Consider the following 27,286-nt stretch of genomic DNA (forward strand, 5'->3'; position numbering starts at 1 on the left):
TATTGTTTTGATTAGAATAAATCCATGAAATATGAACTTCTAATAAGAAGTTCTAGTAATGCATGTTCCTAAAGCACTTAAAATAGAATGCTAATGAAGACCATCTACAATAGTAAAATATGGACAGTTCTTTTTCTAAACCCGTACTCTAAGCCATACAGAAGATGGCCTACTTCCTTCCCACGTAATCTACAACAACCAGGGCGTAAACCTTGAGTTCTTATGTTGGCAGATTTTTTTAGGGTTATTCACCATCTAGCGCTTAAGTAATGTTGTTTTGGATTCTTCTTGTATCCATAGTAATGGAGGAGCAGAGAACTGGGCAACAAGAAGCACACCAGACAAACCAGGACTCCGCTGATGTCCCGGCTCACCGCTGTGAATGAGGGGTGGACTAGAGGCTTCACTGGGCCACTTTTGCGCCATGCTTTGCCTACTATTGTTGTTCAATTGAGCCAGAATGCTGTGTGGTGAAGTAATGGTGACTAATCCTATTACAGCCTTCTTCAAAAGGGCCAGTCCCCAGTCTCCTTGCAGTCAGCCCCCTCCTACCTTTTTTCCATAGTTCTGTTCTTAGCTGGAGTTGACACATTGTAACAGAAAATTATCCATTTCTCATTGTCAGCATCTGGATTCTCACACACTCAGAGAATTGCCAGGAATAGATTTTGCCTTCAGTTAAAGCAGTCGGGTCCTCACTGTTACTGGCCCGGACGCTTCTGTTAAACCACTGCTTGTGAAATCTGTAGAGGATTCTGGGTCTTATATAAGCAGAGATGTGCTGTGGCCAAAGGACCAGAGGGAGCCGCAGCAGTGAGTTAAGAAACTGAAAAATCCAGGGACCTTGAGGGTCCAAGGAACTGCCCATTTGCCTCGCATCCATCTTTCTTCCTTCCCTTCATGTTGGGGTTACAGCAGCCCTTGACCTGGTAGCCGAGGAAGCAATTTCACAGCCCACTGACCTCCTGATTCATTCAGAGGTAATAACGCCCAGGTCTGGATTCTCCTTGTCAAGGAAGACCCTGCTTCCCCTCCCCTCCCTTCTCCAAGTTAGAGAAACTTAGCTGTTGTGAAACCATTCAATAAGAGGAAATGAACGAATACCATCCTTGGCCAAAGAATTTTCAAGACCTAATAATAATATTTCTGTTTTCATGGGAGCTGCTTTTGCAACTAGCTAATATAAAACCTAGGTTTAATTCTTCACACTAATATCTCCCTGTAGGGAAATAACCTGGTTTATTTTTCTATATAAATAATATAAAGGATTTTTACTTGATCCAAGCCCTGATACTCCTTCTCCACCACTCTGATAATTCCCTGAGTATGCCTCTGGTGATCAAGTTAACAGACCACGAATCTGACTTAACAAATCTGTTGTGCTATTAGTAATGCAAAGTAGGTCATCAGAAGGTAAGGCACTTGACTTCATCAACAGCAGAGCAATTTAAATTCTTCTGTGCTTTTAATTTCTTCCATAATTTGCCCATCACTTTAGAAGATCTGTGGTGTTGGAGGCACAGGCCTGGCACAAGAGCAGGAAAGCATGACGCAATCTGGCACCTCAACGAGAAGGCCTTTAATGAAGCGGCGTGGGGTGGAGGGGAAGGAGGAAGGACAGCTAGGACCTTGGCAGCCACACAAAAGTTCTTCCCTGAGAAAAGCGAAATGAAAGTCAAGCACAGCTTCCCTCTGGTGTTATGATGTGCTAAGATGTTTGCGTCTCAGCTCCCAGACCCACGGCAGGTGCATCTTACACCCAGTGGCCTCCCCTCCAAACAGTGCTTCTGGGGATCCTTCAAGAGGGGGCACAGCCAACCAATTTCCTGTCTGAAGACAGGACTGTGATTCCTTTTTTCAGCTATCAGGCTCTGCGCTAACTAGTGCAGAAGAAACAGTCTTATGCAAAAGTGAAATTTATTTTAGAACAAGTGGGTTCCAGAATTGCCGATTTCTGGGGCTGCAGCGTGGCAGAATACTCCGATGAGAGCAGTTTGTGTAAAGCGTTGTTTCCTGGGTGACAGAGAAGTAGTCTTGAATTCATCTTCTTGTCATTAAATAACAGCAACAATAAATGTCTTTGTGAAGGTTCTTGTGTTATGATTTTCCAGGTCTAGGTCATTACTAGGGACAAAAGTGGTTGTCTTCCTCTTCTTCCTCTTTAAATGGTATCAGAGCTGAAGCTCTTGAGGACTTTTCAAATTCTCTCTTGATTTCTATAGTAATTCTTGCTTACCCTGCATTTTGTGTACTTTTTGGAGATTAAAACACTTGATGATTTCCTGCATGACTAATAGCCATTTAATGTTGGCCACTTCACTCATTGTTTCGTTCATTCAGAGAAGAGTCCAACAAGGCTTTTCTGCCTTTTTTCCCTTCCACTGTAGCCATGTGCCAACTTCCTGTCTCTATCCCCTTTCTGCTGCCTCTTAAGATCAAACAGTCAAGGTGTAATGGGAGACCTGAGTCCCACAAGTCCATCCAGCTCCTCCTGTCGCTGTTCTTTGCTCTCGCAGCGCAGTGATGTGTGCAGGGTAATGAAAAGCAGATCTTCTCACTGAGGTCATTGTTCCTCACGCTGGCAGCCTGCGGCAGGAAGCTGTTTATCTGGGCTCTCGGAGCCCCACTCTAGCCTCAGAGCAGTTGGAATGTATTGAAAAACCACAGAGCCCAAAGAGCCTGTTACGCAGGCGGCTCCACGAGGGAACAGCACATTTACACCACACAGCAGCAGCTCCCACGTGTGGGCATAACTGTTTATCTGCATGCGCTGCTACTTCACCTCCGGTGCAGTATATGTGCCCTTCCAGGGGGCAAACCACGAGAATTGTGCCGCTGGGTCCATGGTGCCCTGAACAACCACCAACTAGCCGGAGAGAGAAAGGGTACTGTGGAAAGTTTGCCGTGGGAACCACCTCTGTAAGGTAGTGTGTTTCTCAGTCAGGTTTGATGATCAGAATTTTATTTTTATTTTTTATTTTTTTGATGATCAGAATTTTAAACCACCCAGGCCTGATCACTAGGGCACACAGGCGCACTATGCCTTGCATGTTTTTTCTAACTGAATGTTTTCTTCATCCCTTTAGCAAATATTAAGTATTGTTACACAGTTTCAAATGTGGTCCCTGTCAATGGGAATGTAGGATCCAGTCATGTGTTTGTGAGGAGATGTAACTGGTGGAAGAAATAATGCTCACTGATTAACAACTAGAAAATAATATAAGACCTTGTATAATGGCATTTAGGTTGTGTGGCCCAGTGTGCTGGGAATTGAGAGGAGAAATAATGGCTGTTAGTTAAATAAGAGTAGGTAGTTAAGGAAGGACTAATAGGACTTGGAAAGGTGGGTAGGATCTGGATAGGCAAACAAGAATGGAGGTATTTTTATGTGATATGAAAGCACTATAGCAGAGTGGTTAAGAATATACCACTTAAATGGAATTAATATGAGAAAATGAAAAAATGGAAACAAAGTCTTTGTAAATAGGGAGGGTTGGAGGGGCTGAAGAGAGGGCAGGGGAAGGGGGAAAAATAAGAACCAAGAGAGATTATGTAAAGGAGCAAATTTCCAATGAGGAATGCCATTATATTATGTACCTAAAATGTACCAATATAATAATATTTTTGAAAAGAATATACCACTTCAATGCCTTATTTGTAGGCACCCCACCTGCTTATTCGAGATCATGGTCAGGTTGCCTAGCCTCATCTACAAACTAGGGAAGCTCATATATAAAATAGGAAATTCCATATTGCATGATTTTTGGCAGGATTAAATGAAGTAATCGATGTAAAGTGATTAGTATTTCACCTAAGACTTAGCAAGTTTTAAATAAATACTAGTCTGGCCGGGGATTTAGCTCAGTGGTTTCACCGCCTGCTGTGCAAACGCAAGGACCCAAGTTCGATCCCCAGTACCAAAAATAAATAAATAAATACTAGTCACTGCAATTGTTGGTGGCCATTCATTCATTCAACAAACGCTTGCTTAGTGTTCTAGATTTGAGGAGTTTAGAGGCAAACCAAACAGATGAAAAATCCCAACCCTTATGAAGCTTTCTATTCTGACATTATCTTTATTTCACCTTTTTAATGTGTGTGTGTGTGTGTGAACTTTTGACTTAAAAAATAATCTGGAGCTCCCCTCTCCCTTTCATCCAGCTTCCACTCATGTTAACATCTTCCATAACCCTGACAAAATTGTCAGTTAGGAACTTGTATTTAATTCAGAATTACTGAGGTGGGGCTCTGTGGTAGAGCATTTGCCTCCCATGTGTTCAATCTCCAGCACCACAAAAACAAAAGAAAACAAAACAAAACAACCTGCTAATGGGTCCATAGATTTTATTTGAATTCACCCTTATTTCTGAAGGGCAGATTTTTTTTTTTGGTATAACTTTAGCTTGACAGTTATTGTACCATTCCATTTCTTCAGGCTTCTACTCTTTCTCTTGAGAATAAGCTCTCAGTCTTATTCACTCTTTAGAAAATAACTCTTTATCTCTACTTGTTTTGGGTATGTTTCTCCCTTGGTCTTTTGGTTTGGGGAGTTTTACATATAGTGTCTAGGTTTGCTTTTTTAAAATATTTAAATTATTTGATATTCTTAGGACTTCTTTAACCTGTAGCTATGAAGCTTTTGTTAATTTTAGAAAATTCTCAATTATTAGCTTTTCAAATTCACTTCTGTGCTACTCTCTTTCTTTACTCCTTTTGGGATTCCAGTTACACAGACATTAGACCTTTTCTTACTATCTGCTGTCTTTTATGTGCTTTTCTGCCTTTTCTATCATTTTGTCTTTATACTTCATTTGTCTTCTGTTCTATCTTCTAGTTCATTAATTCTCTCTTCATTTGTTTCTAATTACTGAAATCCATCTACTGAGTTCTTAATTTTATTATTGTATTTATTAGTTCAAGAATTTCCACTTAGTTCTTTTTTGTTTGTTTCTTTACTAAATCTTGTTTTTGATTTGCTTCAATATAGTAAAGTGTGGTCATTACAAAAAAAATAATTTACTATCTGGATTCCCTGTGGGTCTGTTCCATTATCTGTTCTAACTTCATTTTTGTACTCCATTTTCTTATCTTCTGTTTGTTTGTTTGTTTTGTTTTTTGAGACAGGGTCTTGCTATGTTGTTCAGGCTGGCCTTGAACTCACTGTGGAGCCCAGGCTGGGCCTTGAATTTGCAGCAGTCCTCCTGCCTCAGCCTCCCAAGTGCTGGGACTGCAGGCTGCACAGCTATGCCCTCCGTTGTCTCATCATGTGTTACACTTTTTTTCTCTCTAGTGGAGAGGTGTACAGTGTATATGGAAACATTATAGAGATGATGTGAGGCCTGGAATGATGTTATCTTCCCTCAGAGAGAATTTCCATTTCTACTTGCGTCAGGCAGGGGCCTGCACCCTGGCAGTTCAGGATACTGCAGTCCTACTTGCAGGTAAAATTACCTGAATCTGGATTTAGGGATTAGGAAGGGCTGATTTCAAGGGCTAGCTCTCAGGGTACCAACAGAGCCTCAGGGTTTAACCAGAGTCCTTTTGCCTAATCCAGAGGCCTCCTGAAATCCAATTTTTTGAACTCCAAGTTTCAAGAGTCATTTGAAAACTGAGGAACTTAACTTTAATCTGAAACTATTAAATGTTTGATCTATCAGTCACATCTTCTAGAACTGGCAGAGGCCCTTAGAGCTATCAATGGATAGAATAAATCCTTATTTTTAAACCAGCAGTGAGTATGAGTGATATTGTACAATATCTAGTCCAACTGTAATGTGAAATAAATGAGTCTGAGATTTTTATATTGTTGACAAAGTCATAGATACTGCAGAATCTACTGTTTGCATTCATAATTAAAGGAGATACTGAATTTCAATTAGAAGTTAGTAAAAAATATAGAAAACTTTTCCCATCCAACTCTGTGGACCCCTTGAATTCAATCCATCACACACCTCATCTTTTTGGGTCTTGCTATGTTGCCCAGGTTGGCCTCAAACTCATGATTCTCCCGACTCAGCCTCCCAAGTGCTTGGGCTTACAGGCATCCAGGCATCCACAACATACTTAGCTTGACCATTTTCTTTAGGATCCTCAGCACAGGGGACAATAACACCAAACGTTTGTCTCGTCTCTCTGGGACTTATTCTCCCTTAACTCGGCCTTGTCATCCTCCATGGCCTTGGGAATGGCTCTCTGATAACATCAAATACATGCCTTTAATAAGTTGGCAGCTTTCCTCAGCCAGAAGGGTGCATCTGAATTATTTTGTCTCCCTTTATTGGAAGAGGAACTCTTTTAGAACTTCCACTCCAATAGAAAATAACTATTTCAGAAGAAGTAAAAAAGATCATACACTGCAAGGGATCATGAAAGAGTCTGACTTCTGAAGGACTAATACAACTTGAAAAGCAACAAACAAATTCTGTAAGTGGGGTAGGACTGGTTTGTGAAGGGTTTGCTTCTGTTGAAATAGAAAGAAAGACAAAGTAGGAGACAGAACCTTGTAAATGCTAAGAAATAAACCCACCACCTAGTCTTCTTTTAATTTTGAAATTCGGTAACTATCAAGTACCATGGTCCTCAACGAATTCACATCACGTGAAAACAATAGAGACATATGTACAGCTAAAATAAAGCTTTTGAAGCCAGCATGTAGCTGCACACCTGTAATCCCAGCACTCCAGGAACTTGAGGCAGGAAGATTACAAGTTTGAGCCCATCCTGGGCAATTTAGTGATTCAGTGAAACCCTGTCTCAAAATTTTAAAAATTTTAAAAGGACTGGGGATGTAGCTTTGTGCAAAGGCCCAGGGTTCAATCCCTAATACTGGAATAAATAAATACATTTTAAAAAATAAAAATAAAATTGAAAAACAATAGAGCATTTGAAGTGCCAGCTAATGAATAAACTTTTGTAGCAGTGATTAATTGTACCAAGTCAGGAGCCTGTTTACAATGAGTGACATGTAACCAAGGCCTCGCGTCATATATTGATGATTATTAGACAGAGAAAGGAGAGCAGAACTCCAGGAAGCGAGGGTACATGAGAAAGGGGGGGATATGAAAAAGCAGATCTTACGTTTGGGGTGATTTGAACATAAGGAGGAAAGTTGGGGAGTGAGGAGAATGGAGATCATAGTGAAGTAAAATTCCTCCAAAGAGTGGGACTGGCTTTTCTCTAAAGAACCACTAATTATACACCTTTTGCAGCAGCAGAAGTTCTTGACTAAAGCAACAGAAATTGACTATAGCCATCTCAAGCAAAAAGAGACTGACAGAAGTAGTTATGGTAACTGTGTACGCAGCCTCCAAAGCTCCCCTGATCCTTTTCTTTGGCATTTCTGAGGATCAAACCCAGAGCCTTGCGCATGCCCCATAGACACTACCACTGAGCTATGCCCCAGCCCCTGCCCTTGATTCTTGTCTGTTTTCTGAGCCTGGTCCTTCACCACCTGTGCATTTTTTTTTTTTTTTTTTTGGTACCAGGGATTGAACTTGGGTCCTTGAGCTTGCGCAGCAGGCTGCGAAACCACTGAGCTAAATCCTCGGCCCACCACCTGTGCATTTTGAGCCACTAATACCCATCCAACAAAACCCCTTCTTCCTTTATTGGGTTTGGTTTCTGTTGCTTACCCCCAGGAACCCTGACTGTTACTATTCTATATTCATAAATATTTCATGGATCTTTCAGGAGCATATTAGTCACCATATGAAACGGAATTCTTGTAGACTTTATGTGGTAATGACTTTTACTTTGTAGGGGAAAAGGAAGGGGGATGATTGAACTGTTGTTATTTACAAGTAATATTTAGACTTTGATTGCTATTTAACACCATCCCTAGTAAAAATCTTTTTCTTTTCTCAAGCGTCACTGTGATTCCTAAGTAAATACTGAAATTACAACAGAGAAGATGTATTACTGAGTACCAGATGTTTCCAGGAATGAACATCTAATTCATTTCCCTGGATGAGATTCTGCCTGTTCACGGGTGTCTTGAGTGCTAATAAAACTTCTTCAAAATACTTCCTAATATATTACTGAAGTATTTGAGATAAATGAAAAATGAACATATTAACACTAATTTTGAATGGTGACAGAAGCCGAAGCTATCTTCAGAATTTGAAACAGTTATCAGCTCAGATTTTTCCAAAAATAGGTATTTGTACAAGTCTGTCAAGCTGTTTTTATCAGAAAGCTGTCCATTTAAAATGTTCTTGTTACATTTTTCTTATGAGTCTGGGAAATATGCCAGATGGTAAAAATGGCAGAAAAGTGAATACATAGTGAATGTCAGTTCACTGTGGCGGGAAGACACAAACATGGGGATACAGATCGGGGGAGAGAGGTTGGAAGCCCCGACTGTTTGCTGGGAGAGAGATCCTAGGGCAGGTGAGAGTAGAAACTGCATTCGCTTCTCTCTGCAGCCCTGTGATTCAACCCAGCAACAGAAAGCTTGGGCAAGGCAGGTGTCAAAGATATTCTAGCGTTGAGCTTCTCAGGAAGGAGGAGAGGAGGAACTTCCCTGTCTCTTGGATGCTAATAGTTTAAATGGAGATCTGTGTTCCTCTTCATCACACTTCATTTTTTTTCTCTCAGAATTGTGCAATTGCTTATCTTGTATGGCTTTTTAAGAATCTAACTTCAGCCTGGTGTAATGGCACACACCTATGATCCCAGCACTGGGAGGCTGAGGCAGGAGGATTGCTAGGAATTTGAGGCCAACATGGCAACATAGTGAGTTCAAGCCCAGCCTGAACTGCATAGCAAGACCTTTCTCAACCCTCCCCCAAAAGAATCTAACTTCATTTTCCGTTATTAGGTGCCCTAAGTGGCAGATTTTCCAACCCACTTTCTTTTTTGTAATTATCTCCTAGATATCTAAATTTTTCTTATCACAAAATGGATTAGGTGCATTTTTAGCAATAAAAGTTGATAGGGATATGGATGGTGTGTGGAGTACTCAACATTCATTGAACAAATGTTTATTGAAGGCCTTCTTCATCCCAGACAGGTAATAGGTAAGTAAAAAAAAAATATCAGTGAGGCAAGCTGAGGTGGTAAAAAGTTCTGTGAAGTTAAGGGAGTGAGCTAGGGTGCAGCTCAGAGGGAGAGCACTTGCCCAGAACACACAAGGCCTGCGTTTGATCCCTGGCACAGGAAAGAAAGAAAAAGTAAAAGATGGAAGCTACTTTCGACTGTTTCTGTTGCTATTGCTATTTTTGTGCCTGATTAAAGAAAGAAGCAGTCACATAAAAGCTATGTTCTTGGTTGAGATGGTGGAGAAAGTTGGGGAAGAAGAAAGAGACGTTACAACCCACAGCTGTATAGGGGAAAGGAAAACAACCTGAGCTTGTACTTTATTTGGTTTGTATATAATTTGTGACTGCCGACTTCCATTTCAAGGGCAGGATGATGACAGCAGCTGGGGGACAGTGTGATGGGTTCACTGTGAGAGCTGCCTCATTGGGGTCACGCCTCTAGGGCCCCTCTGACCCCCTCCGTGAGGATAAACCCATGCGCTCCTGGCTTCTGGGACAGGGACCCTTATAGGAATAGGAAGCAGTGTTTCCGATGACACTAAGATTAGATATCTTAGGTCTAATGGTAAAGTTCAAACAAAATTGTTGGAAGGAACTCTTTCATATTTTGTTGCTTAAAAAATACTTTGCTTAGGGTCTGGGGATTTAGCTCAGTGGTTCTGCCATCTGCCCTGCAAGTGCAAGGACCCAAGTTCGACCCCTGGTACCCCCCGCCCCCAAAAATACTTTGCTTCTTGCTGTATTGGTGCCACTTGGACAGAATGGGAATTATTGTATTTAATTCTTTTTTTTTTTTTTTTCGTTTTTGTGTTACTAGAGATTGAACCCTGGGCCTTCACACTGAGCTATATCTTCAGCTAATTAAATTATTTTAAATTTTGAAATAGGGTCTTGCTAAGTGGTTGAATTGCCCAGACTGGGCTAAAATTTGTGATCCTCCTGCCTCAAAGTGCCGGGATTACAGGCAGGCACCATTATACCCAGCCCATATATATATATATATATATATATATATATATATATATATATATTATTATTATTATTTTTTTATACCAGGGATCAAACTCGGGACCTTGAACTTTTGAGGCAGGTGGCGGAACCACTGAGCTAAATCCCCAACCCTATAAATAACATTTTGCCAATAAGTTTAGATCAAATGGACAAGGACATAAAGGACACTCAAGAAGAAATTACAACTTGAAAAAATGGAATTGTTAGTTTAAAATACTATCACAGAAAAATGGGAGTTATTTAATGTATATAGAGTTTTAGTTTTACAAGATGAAAAAACAGAAATTGGTGGGGGGGGGGGTTGCAGGACATTATGGATGTGTTTAGTAGCACTGAACTATGCTGTTAAAAATGGTAAAGAGGGCCGGGGATTTAGCTCAGTGGTTCCGCCGCCTGTCCCGCAAGTGCAAGGACCTGAGTTTGATCTCTGGTACCAAAAAAATTTAAAAAAAATAAAAAGTAAATACATAAATAATAAAAATGGGCAGGTGGGATAGAAGGCCCCTGTAGGGCCAGTTACTCTAGAGGCTGAGGCAGGAGGATCACTTGTTCAAGACCAGCACCTATTTTGTTTTTCCTTTAATCCACACAACCTTTAATTTGGTACGACAGCTTCGTTCTCTCTTGTAACCCAGTGGGTACAGCCCATGTTGAAAATCCCATGTGTTCTTTCCTAGTTGTCAATTCCATCAAACTAGGCCAGTTATTGCAGTGGATGGGACCTGGGGAGCTGTTCGCTTAGCAGTTGGCAAAGGGTAGTGGAGGAAAGAAAAATGTCTTTCTGATACTTTTCCTTAGGTGTGATTTGTTTTTTGTTTTTGGTACTGGGGATCGAACTCAGGACCTCGGGTTTGCGAGGCAGGTGCCGGAACCACTGAGCTAAATCCCCAGCCCAATTTCCTTAGGAATTTGGGGATTTAAAGTTTAGTGATAAACAACCAGATTAATGTGTTTAAATACTTGAATCACTCTTAAATCATTCCCTGTTTTGTAATACACTAAGGAGATCTCAGAGATAGCTAAAGCAGTGATTGGGAAATTCTCTTGAGGATTAAAGGTCCTCCAAAAGCATCACCCACTAATGGCCAGTGTTTGGGGCCACAGATAGGCAAACAGGAGTTCGCTAATCGGGTACAAAGTCCTGTGTCCTCCAGTTACCTCACGCTGTGTGCAGAGGGATGAGTTTGCAGGCCAGAGATTCTTTGGGGCGCAATAATTTGTAAGCTTTAAAAAAAAAAATCCCATCCAGGGCTGGGGATTTAGCTCAGTGGTTCCGCCGCCTGCCTCGCAAACGCAAGGACCTGAGTTTGATCCCCCGTACCAAAACAACAACAGAAAAATCCCATCCAACAGGTAGAAGAACAGTTTCTGGCTCTGATCGAGTCACCGTGTAGGCCATGGACCTGTCAGGGACTTTGGCCAGCAGTGCCATTTTTGATAGACCCTCCCACTTTGCCCATTGGGTTTCTGTTTAGTTCTTGTTAACCCATCAGAGAAACTGCTATACTGGTCCCTCCCAAATCTGTCATTATCGGCCCCCGAAGTCTCGTGGGGACCAAAGAGCACCTAGTCACTCTGAAAGCTGCTCTTCAGGGATGGATCCTCGGCTTTTTAGGGATGGATCCTCGGCTCTGTGGGCTCCCCGAAGCACCTTCGAGGCTTTCTTCATGGCTACGCACTGTCTCCTATTATACTTTCTCCTCCTGCTCACTGAATGCTGGATTTCCCAGCTCCCAACTCTCAGAAGGAGCTTTATTCCAGAGGAGAAAGCGGCCCCCATATGTGGCCTATTATATCCATATCAACTTGCTTACCCTTTTCAAACAGCTATTGTCTTTTAATAGGGTCCTGCCTGGCAGGGGGAGTCCCTAATTCCTGCCATATAAGAATGGGCAGCTTGAGTTACCGCGAGCTGCAGCTCCGAGCTCTGATCAAAAGGCCTCTGTTGTTTTTAGGGTTTCTTTCCCTCCCTCTTTCTCTCTTTCTATATCCTGGGCTAATCATTCAGCACAGCAAGGTCATTACAGGCTTTGAGTTGAGAGCTGAGAGTGTTAAATTACTGACCTAGAATAAAAGAGATCTGGGGGGCTCTCAAGAAAGATAAAGGGATTCTGGCTAGTAAAGCGCAAGCCCAGCAACCTCACTTCTTAACAATATTATTTTTTTAATCCTCTCTGTCTCCACAAGTCTTTTCTGGGAAGAAGAAAGCTCTCCTGGCAGAAAAATTAGGTTAGGAACTCAGTGACATCTTCTGAGAGCTGTGGACCGGGTGCTGGCGGCCCTCAGATGCCTGCGTAACTGCCCCTTTTTGTCTCCTCGTTTTGTCAGTATCTCCCTTTCTGCGACCTTGCTCCAGTCTTCATCCATTTCTGCTGTTGTAACAGAATTCCACAGGCTGGGTAAATGATAAACAATGGAAGTCAAATATTTGGCTTTTTATCACGGGGTATGGTTATGATATTTCAGCTGAAGAGTAGTATGTCACAAAGGGATTTAAGATGCACAAAAAACATACCACTTAGCCCCCAACATATTTTTAAAACATAGTTTATTGTCTGATTAAAAGCTATTTCCATTCCATCTGTATCTTTGTAATAAGTGTATTATTTGTATGTAATAGTCCTCCTTTTTTTTCTGTACTGCAGATTGAACCCAGGGGTCTTCACACTGAGCTACATCCCAGCCCTTTTCTTTCTTTTTTTTTAAATTTTGAGACAGGATCTCTAAGTTGCATTGGCTGTGTTTAAACTTGCGATCCTCCTGCCTCAGCCTCCCAAAGTGCTGGGATTACAGGTGTGTGACACTGCGCTCAGCCCAGTCCTCCCTTATTTCAATAAGAAAAAAAATTGCCCTGTTGTGAATGAATTTGACACCTCTATTCTGTAGTGGCTGTTCTGAAGAAAATCACCTCCATTTCTTCATACATTGCCAATCCTGTTATCTCTTATAATTCCATTTTTACAGTTATCTCTAAAGCCAGGCACCATTCTTATCCCCTGGAACATATTGACTTCCTAAAACTAATATTTTTAGAAAACTCCCTACACTTGATCTTAGCCAAAAGGCCGAGAAGCAATAGAAGAAAACTCCCTGACATCATCCCTGGCAGACGTTCTTGCCCAGCAAAGTAATAACGATGGCTAACAGTCCCCATCTGTGCTCGGCATTGTACAGTGGGCATTATTAACACCTCGAGCTTTTGGCAACCTTCTGTAGTAACCATTCTGATTGTCCCCAAGTTACAGATAAAAACAAACAAGTTGAAGAACCACAGAATGGTCACATACCTGGCCTGGAGCCACACACCGAGGAAGTGGTGTGGCTGGGCTCAGGTCGATGCTTCTCGGACTCTCAGTGAGTGTGAATCACCCAGGGAGCTTGTTAAGGTGCCCCAGTGTGTTTGGTGGGGCTGGGACGGGGCCTGGGAGTCGGGTTTCTGTCAGGTGATGCCGGCGCTGCTGTCCTTGGTTCACACTTACAGTAACAAAGCAATAAGTATTTTTAAATTTCAGACCTACTGTAAAAAATTTTTTGGTTATAACTTTCAATCTCTCATCAGACACTTTTACAAGTATATATACTGGGTTCGCTGTTGTTTTTTGTTTGTGTGTGTGTTTTGTTTTGTTTTGTAGTACTAGCGATTGAACCCAGGCCTTCACACTGAGCTACATCCCCACCTCTTATATTATTTTTTATTTCTAGACAGAGTCTCAGTAAGTTGCCCAGGCTGGGCTCGAGCTTGCCATCCTCCCACCTCTGCCTTCCCAAGCAGTGGAATTACAGGTGTGGACCACCATACCTGGGTCATACTGATCTGACACAAATATTTTACTTCATTTTTTTATTGTGGTAAAAATTATAAAACATATAGGGGCTGAGGACATAGCTCATTGGTAAAGCATTTGCCTGGTATGTGCGAGGCCCTGGGTTCAATCCCCAGTAATATATAATATATAATAGAAATTGCTACATTAACCATTTTAAGTGTACAGTTCTGTGGTTAAATACATTCACATCTGTCTGCAGCTATCATTGCCAGAACTTTTTCATCTTTCCAAACTGAAACTTTGTGCCCACTGAACCCTAACTCCCCATTCCCTCTGCCCTTCAGCTCTTGGCAACTGCCATGCTCCTATTTTCTGTCTCTATAAACATGATTCTTCTAGGAACTGCATAGAAGTGACTCTACAGCACTTGTCTTTTGTTTGGAATGTTTCCAAAGTTCATCTATGTTGGATGCATTAGATAGCCTTCCATTACCATAACAAATACCTGAGTTATTCAGCTTATTATAAGGAAAGGTTTATTCAGGCTCACAGACCTGAGGCTTTCAGTCTGTGCTCACCTGGCCCCACTGCTATGGGCACTGCCTAGATCTGTCGTCAGGGAGTGCATCATGGCTCACCTTACAGGCTGGATGCAAAAGGGAGAGAGGCAGGAAGAGTCCAGGGCCCCCTTGTCCAATCCAAGGGTGCACACCCCGATGACCATTTCCCTTTAATACATGGGCCTGGGGTGGGGGAATTCTAGAGCCACAGTATGTATGGCATTGCAGCTTATAGGAAAATCTTCTTTCTTTGAAAGGTTGCAGAATGCACCACTGCAGGTCCATTTCACTTTGTGTGTCCATTCTCCCATCCGCACACACTGGGGTGCTTAAGGCTGCTGTGAACATGGATGTGTGGGTATCTGGGCCCTGATGTCATTTCTTGTGACTATATATCCAGAAGTGGAATTGGCCAATTATGTGGTCATTCTAAGGATGTTTTCTATTCTAAGGTACAAGTCGATGTTCAAGTTGTTGTTTGTGTCCCTACTTTATTTTCTAAACATTCCTTACTTAAAGTAAATCTTTAAAGGCTTGGTAGGAAAAATGAGTTTTCAGTATGGATTTCCATTAAGATTTATTGTCTAGAGCTGCTTTGCAATTTTTGAGGCAGAGACTCACAACCTTTTTTTTTTTTTGGTACTGGGGATTGAATTCAGGACCTTGCACTTTCGAGGCAGGCACCAGAACCACTGAGCTAAATCCCCAGCCTTGCTTTGTGATTTTCAATCACAAGAGTATTGAGAAATGTCCTTCGTCCATAGAAGATTGGTAATTTCATAAATGGCACCAAATAAAGAATTAGAAAATGCTCATTTCTAAAATAAACTAATACTAGGAAGACTTATGGCACAGAGGAAGTTTGGAATGAATTAATCTAAGACATCACCTGACAAATAGATATTCAGGGACTAGGTGATCCCCTTGGTACTTTTCCGTTCTTCTTTAACCTTTCCCCTGCTCTTTAGCCAAATAACACCTTAGATCGTCATCGGCTACAAGGTTTTGGTGCAAGATCCTGCCTTATATCTGGAATTCTTTACTTATGTATCTTTAGAAATAAAATTATCTATTGAAAATAAGAAAATAAATAATTGAAAAAGAAATCTTATTTTAAAAAATGAAGGGATTTTTATAAAGGAATCAGGAAGAAACTGATTTGTTTCTAGACTACTGAATCATTAACTTCCTTCCTTTCTTCCTTTGAATGTGTCTCTCTCTCTCTTTTTTTTTGTAGTACTGAGGATGGAACTCAGGACCTTGTGCTTGTGAGGCAGGTGCGGTGCCACTGAGTTAAATCTCCCGTTCTCTTTCTTTCCTTTCATGGTACTGGGGATTGAAGCCAGAGCCTTTGCACTGAGTTACATCCCTAGCCCTTTTCTTATTTAAAAAAAAATTTGGGGGGGGGGGGTACCAGGGATCAAACTCAGGACCTTGTGCTTGTGCAGCAGGTGGCAAATCTTTTCTTATTTTTAAATTTTGAGACAGGATCTCACTGAGTTGCATGGGCTGGGCTCAAACTTGCAGTCCTTCTGCCTTACCCTCCTAGAGTGCTGGGGTTACAGGTGAGCACCACCACATTTGTCATAGGGTAATATCTTTAATCATTTGTGTCTACAGCATGTAATGTCATAGTGCATACCTATATTCTGTATGCTATAGTTCTTTTATTTTATTTATTTATTTATTGGTACCAGGGATCGAACTCAGGACCTTGCACTTGCAAGCCAGGCACCAGAACCACTGAGCTAAATCCCCAGCCCAGTGCTCTTATTTTAGTAGTTCAAATTAATGCAATGGATTTGAACTTGGAAAGGTAAAACAAAATAAAACAGCCTTTTTGCCAAAGTCAGAAAAATGAGTACCTGAAATTGTTGATTTATCATTTAGAATATATGTGGCTACTGGAAGAAACTGCATTTATTTTCTAAAAAGTGAGACCAAGTTTAGAGAAAGGCAAATACTATAAATAAAAGAGGATGACTGGCAGTAATGGTAGCAGAGTGATGCAGGACATGTTGAAATGATGACCAGGAAGGAGAGGATGGAATCAGCAGCCGCAAGTCTGACATGGGTGGCTCCAAAGGAACAAGCCCTGGACCCTTCACCACCTGCAGTTTTGTTGCCATTTGAATTGTGATCAAGTCCGAGACAACCTGCCCCATCTCCAACACATTTGTGTGAAGCATTTTTTTCAACCTAACGTGTAACATCCTGATTAAGAATAATGGATGAGGGCCGGGGATTTAGATCAGTGGTTCTGCCGCCTGCCTCTCAAGTGCAAGGTCCCAGTACTGGAAAAAAAAGAATATTGGATGATGGTTTGAGGATTACTCGCTGGACTTTGAACCAAGAGAACTGATAAATGTAAGTATTTCTAGCTGGGTATGTTAGTGCATGCCCATAATCCCAGCACTCTGGAGGCTGAGGCAGGAGGATCATAAATTCAAGGCCAGCCTGAGCTACATAGTGACATCATGTCTTAAATAAATTACTACTCCTGCCTTACAAGCGCAAGGTCCTGAGTTTGATCCCTGGTACCAAAAAAAAACCCCAAAATTAATATTTCTAACTTTTGAATGAGGTGGTGTTGAAGAAGGGGTTTCCAACATTTAAGGGTCCCATATATAACCTGAGAACTGAGTCAAATTTACTGATTAGGTGCAAGTTGGATCTTATGGGGAAATTTGATCAGTTCTTGTCCAGTTCGATTTGTGACCAGAATCATGGAGAGAATTAAGTTCATGAACCAAGGTACAACTGTAGAGTTAGATTTTCAGTGAAATCTGCAGGTGATACTGAAAACTAATCCTTGTGAGAACAAAGAGATGACATAAAAGGACATAAAAGCTATAGCTACAGACAAAAACAGAATGACATTTACTTATTTAAGGATGGGGAGTGTAGCTCAGTGTAGAGTGCTTACTTAGCATGCTTGATCCTCAGCACTGCAAAATGAATGAATAGATAAACAAATAATGATTTTTAGTGGCATACAGATATGCATCAGGTGGGCAAAACCAAGATAGAAATTAGCACAGACTTGAGTTGAAAAAGCTAAAGAAAGCCAGGCAAGGTGGTGCATGTCTGTAATCCCAGCACTGGGGAGACTGAGGCAGAAGGATCAAGTTTGAGGCCAGCCTGGGCTACATAGTGAATTCAAGGCCAGCCTGCACTATATAATGAGATCCTACCTCATAAAAAGAAAAGAAAAGAAAAAGAAGAAAACAGATAAGAAAGTACATGAAAATATGTGATTGACAGGAGGATATGCAAAAGCTGCTGTGAGTCTGACACAGTCACCTCATGCAGAGGAGCTCAGGGTCTGCAGGTGGCTGAGGGAGCCTCAGAGGCAGCAGCAGGGTATGCCAGGTGACAGGAGGTACAGAGGTTGAAAGAGAGCTGGGAGAAAAAGCAGGTGACAGGATTGAGACCACGTAAGAGAAGCAAGGCGTGAGAGAGCAGGTGTGAGATGTTGCAGGCGTGCTGGAGCATTCTGAAGAGAAAGTCTTGGTCCAGAAACTCTGGCTGTACAGATAGGGGCTGCTTCCCCAGAGAACCATGGAAACACAGGATTTCAGTGAATTTAGGGTTGGAGAAAGAGCTTAGGGACTTTGTAGGAACGAGAGGAATGAGAGATTCATTAATTTAGATTTAAAGCATTTCTAACTTACTATACTGTCTTTTATCATTTAAATTTTTTGTTTTTTAGTCAAGGTCTCTGTAGTTCAGGCTGGCCTTGAATTCACTTTGTAACCCAGGGTGGCCTTGAATTTGCTGTGATTCTCTTGCCTCAACCTCCCAAGTACTGGGATTACAGGAACGTGCCACCATGCTTGGTTAAACTCATAGGTGGCATCCCTGGTAAGGCTCGAACCGCCAACCTTTCAGTCAGCAGCCAAATGCGCTAATCGATTGTGCCAAAAAGCCTGACATGCAGTGGAGAGCGGGGATGCAGGAGCCTCCCCCAGTGTTTCGTGCACTGGACTGGGCTGGAGTAGCCAACCCTGTAAGAGACAGGTTCCTTCACACTCCACGGGAAGCACGTGACACTGAGTCATCTTGCTCCTCCGTTGTGCTCTGGTAATGGAGCTAACCTGGTAAACAGGCAAGTTTCAGTTTACCACCATGTACCAGACCTTCAGCAATAAGTTGTTTTTTTGTTTTGTTTTTTTGGTACCAGGGATCGAACTCGGGTCCTTGCACTTGCACAGCAGGCAGTGAAACCACTGAGGTAAATCCCCGGCCCTATAAGTTTTGAAGTTACAGAGCTTTAAAAAGGAATTTGAAGCCATGCGTGGTGGCCCATGCCTGTGATCCTAGCCCTTGGGAGGCTGAGGCAGGAGGATCACTGAGATTTCCAGGCCAGCCTGGGTTGCATAGTGAGACCCTGTCTCAAAAAAAAAAAGTTTGAAACATTAAAAAACAAAATAACTCTGGCAGGGTTTTGACAATTCTAAACTAAGACACACACACACACACACCCATGGGAACAGTTTACTTGTGGAAAAAAAGCAGCCTGTGAGGACGAGGTCCCTTGCTGAACCTTGGGGAGCATCTCTTTGTTGATCAACCTGTCTAGAAGCCTTCTCCTTGCCCCCTAGCAATGGGCCAGTTCGGGACAAGTGCTCCATCCCACTGCTATTTGGGGAAGGTTCTTAATGGGATCCAGTGACAGAAGAGCACTTGGCGAAGTGACCAAGGGAAGTGTGAGTGTGCTTCCTGTTGCAGAAGCCTCTCATAGCTCTCGAGCTGTGGGTTTTTATCTGTATAGTGCAGTAAAATATGATCTCCCTGATGTCATGGCCTGAAAAGTAGCTCTGATACAAGGGATTACTTAGGCAGAAAAACATCTTGGTAGGAAATGTCGGTGCTTAAGGCATTAGAGAGAACTGATAAGCTGATGTGGGTTTTGTTTCATGATTTTTTGAGTCAGGGTCTCACTGTGTAGCTCAGGCTGGCCTCAAACTCTCCATTCTCCTGCCTCAGCTTCCCGAGGGCTGGGATTACAGGTGTGTGCCACATGCCTGGCTCTGATTTTTTCCTTTTTCCTTTTTTTTTGGTGTTGGAGAAATTATGAATCCCATATTGGTTCACCTGTCCCTAGACAGCAACTGAAAAGTGATTAGTCCTGTTTAATTTCTTTCCTAAGTTTGGGATTTTTTTTTTTAGAAGCCAAAGATCTCAGCTATTCTACCTATAATTGGGCTGGCGATGGTAATGGGAAGATGAGGAAGGCTCTGAGCACTCACCTCAGGTGAGGCAGGCCTCTGTTTTCTATACCACCTGTTTCTCCATGGCAACGGAGAACCTACAACAGGCAAACCCCACCATGCAAGCTGGTTCCAAATGTATTACAGTATATCTTAAAACTGCACCTCGTCAAATTTCTTCTTGGATACAGGGTCTTATTGCTCACTTTTTCCTATAGTTTGTGTACTGTATGTTTGGACAACAGAATGGTAGATGACAACACAGCAGAGACTTAGAAGTTTAGCAATGCCGTATTAAATTTCTGTGTAGATACTGCTTTGTAGCACTCTGTAAGAAAAAAACTGGTGTGAGGGTGGCTTCTGTTCAAGTATGTTGTCTAAATGACTTCAGGGTCCTGCAGCATAGATCAAGCTGTCACGTCCCACTGATTTCTGTCATCAGGTTAGCAGTGCCAATTCTGTAGCAGGTACGTAGTGCTAAGAAAACATTTAAGAGCTTTAGGATACATCTGAATTTCACAAGGAAGGAAAGAACAAATCCCTGAATTGTTAGTTGAGGGGACCAATTTATGGCTCAGATATATAGCATATCATTACAGTTTGTTAACTTTTTGCAGAACATAACTCCAGCTTGCTAACCCATTAGTGGAAAATATGCCACAAAATTTCAGTCCACCTCAGTGTGGGGTCTCTTTTCTTTATTCTCCTTATAGAAGCAGCAAAAGTTTGATTAAAATCATGATTCTTCCCAAGATATTTTGGCTCTTTGATTTTCTTTTTTCAGAGGCTAGTCCACATTGTCTGCTGGTGCTGCCTTAGCTTGGCATGGCTAGTTTGTTCTGAATAGTTAGCCTAGCCTTTCTCATGTTTTGCTTCTGGGTATATCTGTTTAGGATTTCTTGAAAAATAAAAAGCTCATGTCAAAACAGGTGAAGACAACTCCAATTCTAACAGAAGATTGTCCTCTCTAATGAGCTGGCCCAGATTTAGGGGGAAATAAAAGGAGGTAAGAGAAAGAAGGCTCTACAAAGACTCTGAACTGCTATAACCCCAAATTATGTAGGCAAAGACTGCTTGGCCATTTCAGTTGGACTAAGAGCAAAGAGTACCTGGAGGATGTGGAATGCTGATGATCTTCAACTTCTTGGCACATTGAAAAGGAGCTATAATATTTTAATTTGGTTCTTTTGCTCACCATTACATCTACATGTGGACTGTGAAGAGCTATTTCTATCGATCTACTATGGTTGCCTTTATATTTTATTATTTCTTTGGTATCCCTGAGCTTCTGGCCACTTCATAAAGTAATCTTAGTCAATTCTGGCTTTTAGCTAGTGAGTATCCAGTTGTCTATGTAGAATTGACATTGTAAGCAAATTCTTAGAATTGACATCTCTAGTTATTAAGGAAAAAAACCCACACCACTTAAGGAATTATGTATGACTTTGCTTATGTAAAAGTCTACTACCTGAACATGTTTACAAATATCTGATTATAAAATCATTCAGTTTTAAACACAGCTTTTACTACATTTTCTTGCTATGTTATAGGTTAAGTATCCTATAACTAAAATGTTTGGGACCAGAAGTATTTCAGGTTTTGGAATATTTCCATAGAGTTTACTAGCTGAACATCCCCAAGTCTAAAAATCCAAAATCTAAAATGTTCCAAAAGTTTTAGATTTTAGAACAATTCATATTTCAGATTTTTAGATTATGAATGTACAACCTATATGGGGGGAAATTTCCCTACCATTAATTAAATATTATGATAATGGGAAAAACCATTAATTTTAAGTCTATTTTCTTATTAATATCAACTTAAGAGATATTTGTACTCAGATCATTTTAATAAATTAATTTATACCTTGTAAGATTTGTCTTAGTTATTTTCTTGTTGCTGGGACAAGATACCAGACACCTACTTGATGGAGAACAGGTTTATTTGGGCTCATGGGTTTGGAAGTTTCGGTGCGTTGCTGGCTGGCACCAGGGAGCAGACAGAGGAGGCCAGTGGACCTTCTAGGTCTGGCCCCAGTGACTTCCTCTTCAGACCAGACCCTGCCTCTTAGCCTCCAGTCAGCTAAATCACCCCATGATCCAATTGCCTTCCACAATCCCCATTTCTGAGTACATGAAGCTTTGAGGGACATTCTCCATCTAAACTATAACACTGACAAGTCTGGTTTTCTTGTAACCAAAGGATCCAGAGAGATTTACTAAACTTCTCATTCACAATTTAAAAAGAAACAATCGGATCCCTATTAATTGGACAAAAGAATATCTGCATTATGCTACCTTGGTGTAAGAGAGGAAAAAATGAAAATGCACCCATATATCTGCTCATTCAAGGAAAAATATGCACACTGGAAGAATACACCGAATACCAGTGAGATTCATTACTTACAGGGTATTTGTAGAATGGAGTGAAAAAATAAAAGTGGGGTGAGGAGAAGACATCATCTACAAATGCTTTTTGGTATAGCTCTTACTTTTGGAACTATGTTAATGCTTCATACATACAAGTAGTAAATGTATGTGTAGTAAATAAGGTTGAGAGAATGCTAAAATTGAATTCCAACAGAAACAGAAGAAGCAAACTATATTTCAAATGAAAAATATAACCATACAGATAGGACTTGGGGAGACTAACCTAGGAACTTTTTTTTTGGTACCGGAGATCAAACTCAGGACCTTCCACTTGCTTGGCGGTTGGCAGAACCATTGAGCTAAATCCCTGGCCCTGACCTAGGAACTTTTGAACACAGTACTTGGACTACGTGTCCTCAGGCTAAACACAACACTTTAAAAAAAGTATTAAACTTGAATTAATAAGCTTCTTTTTCTCAGGAACAGGTTAGTCATTTCTATGTGTTTTAGGGTTGAGCAAATAAACACAGATAATAGGCAGATTTCTCAGAAAGTTTCAGATATGGAAAGAAAGGGTTGAATGTGTCCTGTGGGTTAAATTTGATCAGTGTGAACCTATGGGTTTTGATATGTGTGTATGTGGATATGGTTTTGTGTCCACATATAGCATGTATATATAAACCTTAATCTTTTCTTTCCTTTTCTATTTCTTCTCTCTCTTTCTTTTCTTTGTCCTTCCATCCCTCCCTCCTTTGCTTCCTAACTTCCTTCCTTCTTTTTTCCATAAAAGCCAGGGTCTCATTATGTTGCTCAGGCTGGCCTTGAACCACTGGACTCAAGTGATTCTCCTGCCTCAGCCTCCTAGTTAGCTGGGACTAGAGACCCGCACCACTGATCCCCTGCCCTTAATCTCCTTCCTAACCCTGTATTCTTAGAAAGGGAAGCAGCGATGTTCACTCTTCTAAAAGCTGCCTCAGGATATCTCGCCACACCACACTTGTTGACTGTGAAGGGTGGCTTCACAGTGGAAACCCCAAATGAGCAAAGTTAGCATCACCACTAACTAATCCACAGCAGGGGCCTCCTGATGTGGGATACAAGCCCATCCTCACCTTTGCGATAATCCTGAATCTAATCAAGAGAAATCATCCGACAAACTCAGTTTGAAGCACATTCTGCAAAGTAATCTGTACTTTCTTTTTTAAAAGAGTCAATGTTATAAAATACAAAGGCTCAGGAACTCTTTCAGATTAAGAGACTAGAGTCAGGACAGCTGAATGCAGTGTGTGATCTTGGCTTCTCTTTTGTTATGAAAGGGGCATGATTGGGACAATTGATGAACTCGTGGTAGGGTCTGTAGATTATAGTATTGTATCCATTTCAATTTACTGGTCTGTTTATTGTATTGTCATTATATAAGCAAATTTCCTTAGTTTTGGGAACTATACGACATGAAAGATAGATGCTCATCATGTCTATAACTTACTCAAGGAAGTCTAAAAAACAATCATATGTGCTTATTTTTTGTGCGTCTGTGTCTAGGGAGGGCAGAGGAAGGGAGGGGATTTGTGCGTAAGTGGGAGTAAATGTAATCTAGGTGAAGAGGATTTGAGAATTCTTTGTTATTATAACTTTTTGGTAAATTTGAAATCATGCCAAACTTTTGAAAGATTAAAATCTTCAAAATAAAACCTCAGCAACTCAAAGAATGAAAGACTTTGGTCAGTGACATTTGAATACTGGTTCCAGAGAGAGCTGTCCAAGACTGGCATGTGGTACGCTTCTGTACGGCCTTTTAAATATCTTTAGGAACTTTTTTTGTTTTATTTTAGAGAAAGGATTGATTCTACTAACAAGCTTTTTAGTTTAGCTAAATACAACAAAAAATTAGCACGAACATGCATTTGCAGTTTGTAGGTAGAAAGTTTGTTTTAGATTCCTGTGATGATGCCTTGCAATGTTTATGACTTGAGCCTCTAATTTGTTCCAAACACATGGTAACAATACATAAAATTTTCTAAGAGAAAATTTAAGGAATATTTGTGTAAAACCAGTCTAAATTCCTCTGTAGACTAGGAACTAAACACAGCCACAGGATAGTGAATGGGACAGAAACTGTAGTTGTCAGTGCCCGGGTCGGGAGCAGCAGGCAGAGGTAACCGAGGGCCACTTCTCAGGGATGGGAGACCAGAATGGTCACAGCAGGCAGGGGACTGGCACCAACCTCTTCTACCCCAGCTCGTGGAGGGAGACTCAAACAAAATTATGACTCCTACCTGGGAAACAGCTTACAAAAAACCCAGGGGTCCGTGAGGAAGTAGTGGTCCAGCCTGTTCAGGATTTCAGTGACCTTTGGTCATAACCCATTATGGTGAAATTTGAGCACACATTGTGAGTCAGAGAGCTAGCGATTGCAAAATAAACTAGATATAATATTGAGTTGCATTTCTTGATGAATAGTAAAACCATCCTTGTGTTGAATTTTTTTTGTCAAAAAATTGCTGGGCGTGATGCCATATGCTTATAATCCCAGCTACTCAAGAGGCTGAGACAGGAGGATCACAAGTTCCAGGCCTGCCTGGGCAACTCAGTGAGATTCTGTCTCAAAATATATATATATTTTTTAAAGGCAGGGGTGAGGTGCTGGGGATGTGACTCAGAGATAGAGCACTCACCTATTGTGCATGTGTGAGGCCCAGAGTTCAGTCCCCAGAATTAAAAAAAGAACTTTCGTGCATCAAAGAATACTATCAAAAAGTGAAAAGACAACTCACAAAATAGGAAAAAATGATATGCAAATCATCTATCTGATAAGGAATTGATAATTAGACTATGTAAAGAACTGCCACAACACAATAACAACAAAACAAACAGCCCAGTTTAAAAATGGCCAGGGCTGGGGACATAGCTTGGTTGTAGAGAGTTTGCCTACCATGCATAAGCCCTGGGTTTTACCCTCAGTACTATTAAAAAAAAAGAAGGAGAAGGAGAAGGGGAGGACAGAAGGAAGGGAGAAGAGGAGAAAAAAAAGGATGAAGGACTTGAATAAAACATTTTCCCAAATTTATAAATGGACAATAAACACATGAAAAGATGCTCATTCAGTGTCATTAGTCATTGAGGAAATGCAAATCAAAACAACAAGATGAGATACCACGTCACACCTACTAGATTGGCAGGGAAGGAAGGAAGGAAAAATAGCACATGTTGGTGAGGATTTGGAGAAACTAGAACCCCTATGTGTTCCTGGTGAGAAGTGAAATAGTACAGCCACTCTGGAAGACAGTTTAGTGGTTTCTGAAAAGGTTAAACATAGAGCCACCTATGTCCCTCCTAGGTATAGATCCCAAAGAATTGAAAGCCCAGTCTGGAAGAGATACTTTTGCACTGAAGGTAGCAGCATTCCTCACAGTAGTCAAAAGGCAAGAGTAATCCAAATGTCCATCAACAGATGAAGGGATAAATTTTTAAAAAAGGTTTTCTAGTTTAAAAAAGTTTTCTAGAGCCAGGGATTTAGCTCAGTGGTTTCACTGCCTGCTGTGCAAGTGCAAGGACCTGAGTTCCATCCCTGGTACCAAAAAAAAAAGTTTTCTAGTTTCTAGTTTTCTAGAGGTTAATTTTTTAAAAAATAATGTGAACAATGTGTGTAAGTTACCTGAAGTGAATTTTGGTCCTTAATTTAGGGAATAATAATGAGTAATTTTAGACATTTTAGAAAAATAGATAGATGAGCCAGATGAGGTGACATACACCTGTAATCCCAGCACTCTGGGAGGCTGAGGCAGGAGGATCACAAGTTTGAGCCCAGCCTGAGCAACTTAGCAAGACCCTGTCTCAAAAAATAAAAGGAGGGCCGGGGATTTAGCTCAGCAGTTCTGGTGCCTGCCTTGAAAGTGCAAGGTCCCGAGTTCGATCCCCAGTACCAAAAAATAAAATAAAATAAAATAAAAGATAACAAGAACTAGGCATATAGCTTAGTGCAGAGACCCCAGGTTCAATTCCCAGTACCAAAAATAAAAATATATAAATAAATATGTTAAATTTCTAAAAGAAATATTAAAAGATTACAGATTTTTGTCTCTAGCTTCTGTGCTAACAGAGGTACAAAAGAATTCTTTTAAACTTTACTAGTACAAAAGAAAGCGGGAAAAGTGGGAGAAAGGTAAAGAACAGTTCACTAGAAGGATAAAATATGTCAGAAGTCAATTAAATACAATAAAAAGTCACTTATTACTCCACAGAGACTGTAAGGTTAAGGAGAGAAACAAAGTGATCTGAAAAGTTAAAATTAAAAGCATAAAAATAGATACACCAGGAAAATACTAATCAAAACAAATCCAATATTGTGAATAATACAAATATCAGACTAAAAACCTCTTTTTAAAAAAGTCATAAAACAGACTTTCAGTATTTCCATCGTGAACAGCTACCTCGTATTACCTATTTTTTCTTATCTTCCCCGCCCCGGTACCAGGGATCAAACTTGGGACCTTGCACTTTCGAGCCAGGCGACGGCACCACTGAGCTAAATCCCTGGCCCTTATCTTTCTACATAAAATACCACAAATACTTTCAAAATGTCTGTGTGTTGGGTAAGTCTGGCAGAGACAAAGATGAACGTGACCTACTCCGTAGAACTTGCAGGCTGGTAAGGGAAAGAGGCCCAGGAGCTTTAAAACAAGAAAGCAGATTGTACCTCAGAGTACGAGTGAGAACTGATAGGAGTTGGGAATGGGGGAGAGAATCAGGTAGGAAAACTACGCAAAATGTGGCACTGAGATGGTCTTTAAATCTATGCGAAGAGTATGATTTCGCTGTTATGAGTTGCTTTACAGCTTAGACCACCGGCCTTCTCCACCTAGGGAATGCACCACACTGTGGGACAACTTCATAAATTCAGGCCACGGCGTTACCATGTCAGCCGTCATTTGCTGCACTGTGGCCGCCCCATTTACCTGGAACGGCTCATTTGCTGTGGTTTCCGTTTGCCTTGCGTAAAACAGCAAGGCCACTGCCGTGAACCGCATGGGGAGGGTGATGCTTTTGTGGCTTTGGGGAAAGTTCCAGGGATTGAACTTGGAACCTTATGCTTGCAAGGCAGGGGCCAGAACCACTGAGCTAAATCCCCGGCTCTGTCACAGTCTTTTGCTAGACATTGTTCTCTTACTTCTTCATGGTTCCTTAAAGGTAGATGTCTACCCTAATTTTCTATGAGGAAGGAAGAGTACATCATTCCTATTTTCGTTACAGTACTGTTAATATTAAAGAGGCTGATTTTATCCTAAAGAAGAGGCTGGTTTTGTCCTGAGTGATAACATGCTGTCTACT

The 27,286-nt window shown here is 41.1% G+C and overlaps 1 protein-coding gene across 2 annotated transcripts in view; it reads left to right on the forward strand.

Moving 5' to 3' along the window:
* Cstpp1 (centriolar satellite-associated tubulin polyglutamylase complex regulator 1) overlaps nt 1-27,286 on the forward strand; it is a 173,022-nt gene that overhangs the window by 64,807 nt on the left and 80,929 nt on the right. Inside the window, exon 1 of one of the 2 annotated variants that reach the window (XM_021264216.2) lies at nt 2,577-2,924. The exons of the other annotated variant lie outside the window; for it this stretch is intronic. Within the exon in view, the coding sequence (XP_021119875.2) occupies nt 2,797-2,924 (128 nt within the window). The 5' untranslated portion in view covers nt 2,577-2,796. Of the gene's footprint in view, nt 1-2,576; nt 2,925-27,286 lie in introns of those variants that run through there. 2 annotated transcript variants of the gene reach the window in all.

Source organism: Heterocephalus glaber, unplaced genomic scaffold, assembly GCF_053883595.1.
Source record: "Heterocephalus glaber isolate CG9 unplaced genomic scaffold, H.glaber_assembly_v1.0 deba00000594, whole genome shotgun sequence".
NCBI lineage: Eukaryota > Metazoa > Chordata > Mammalia > Rodentia > Bathyergidae > Heterocephalus > Heterocephalus glaber.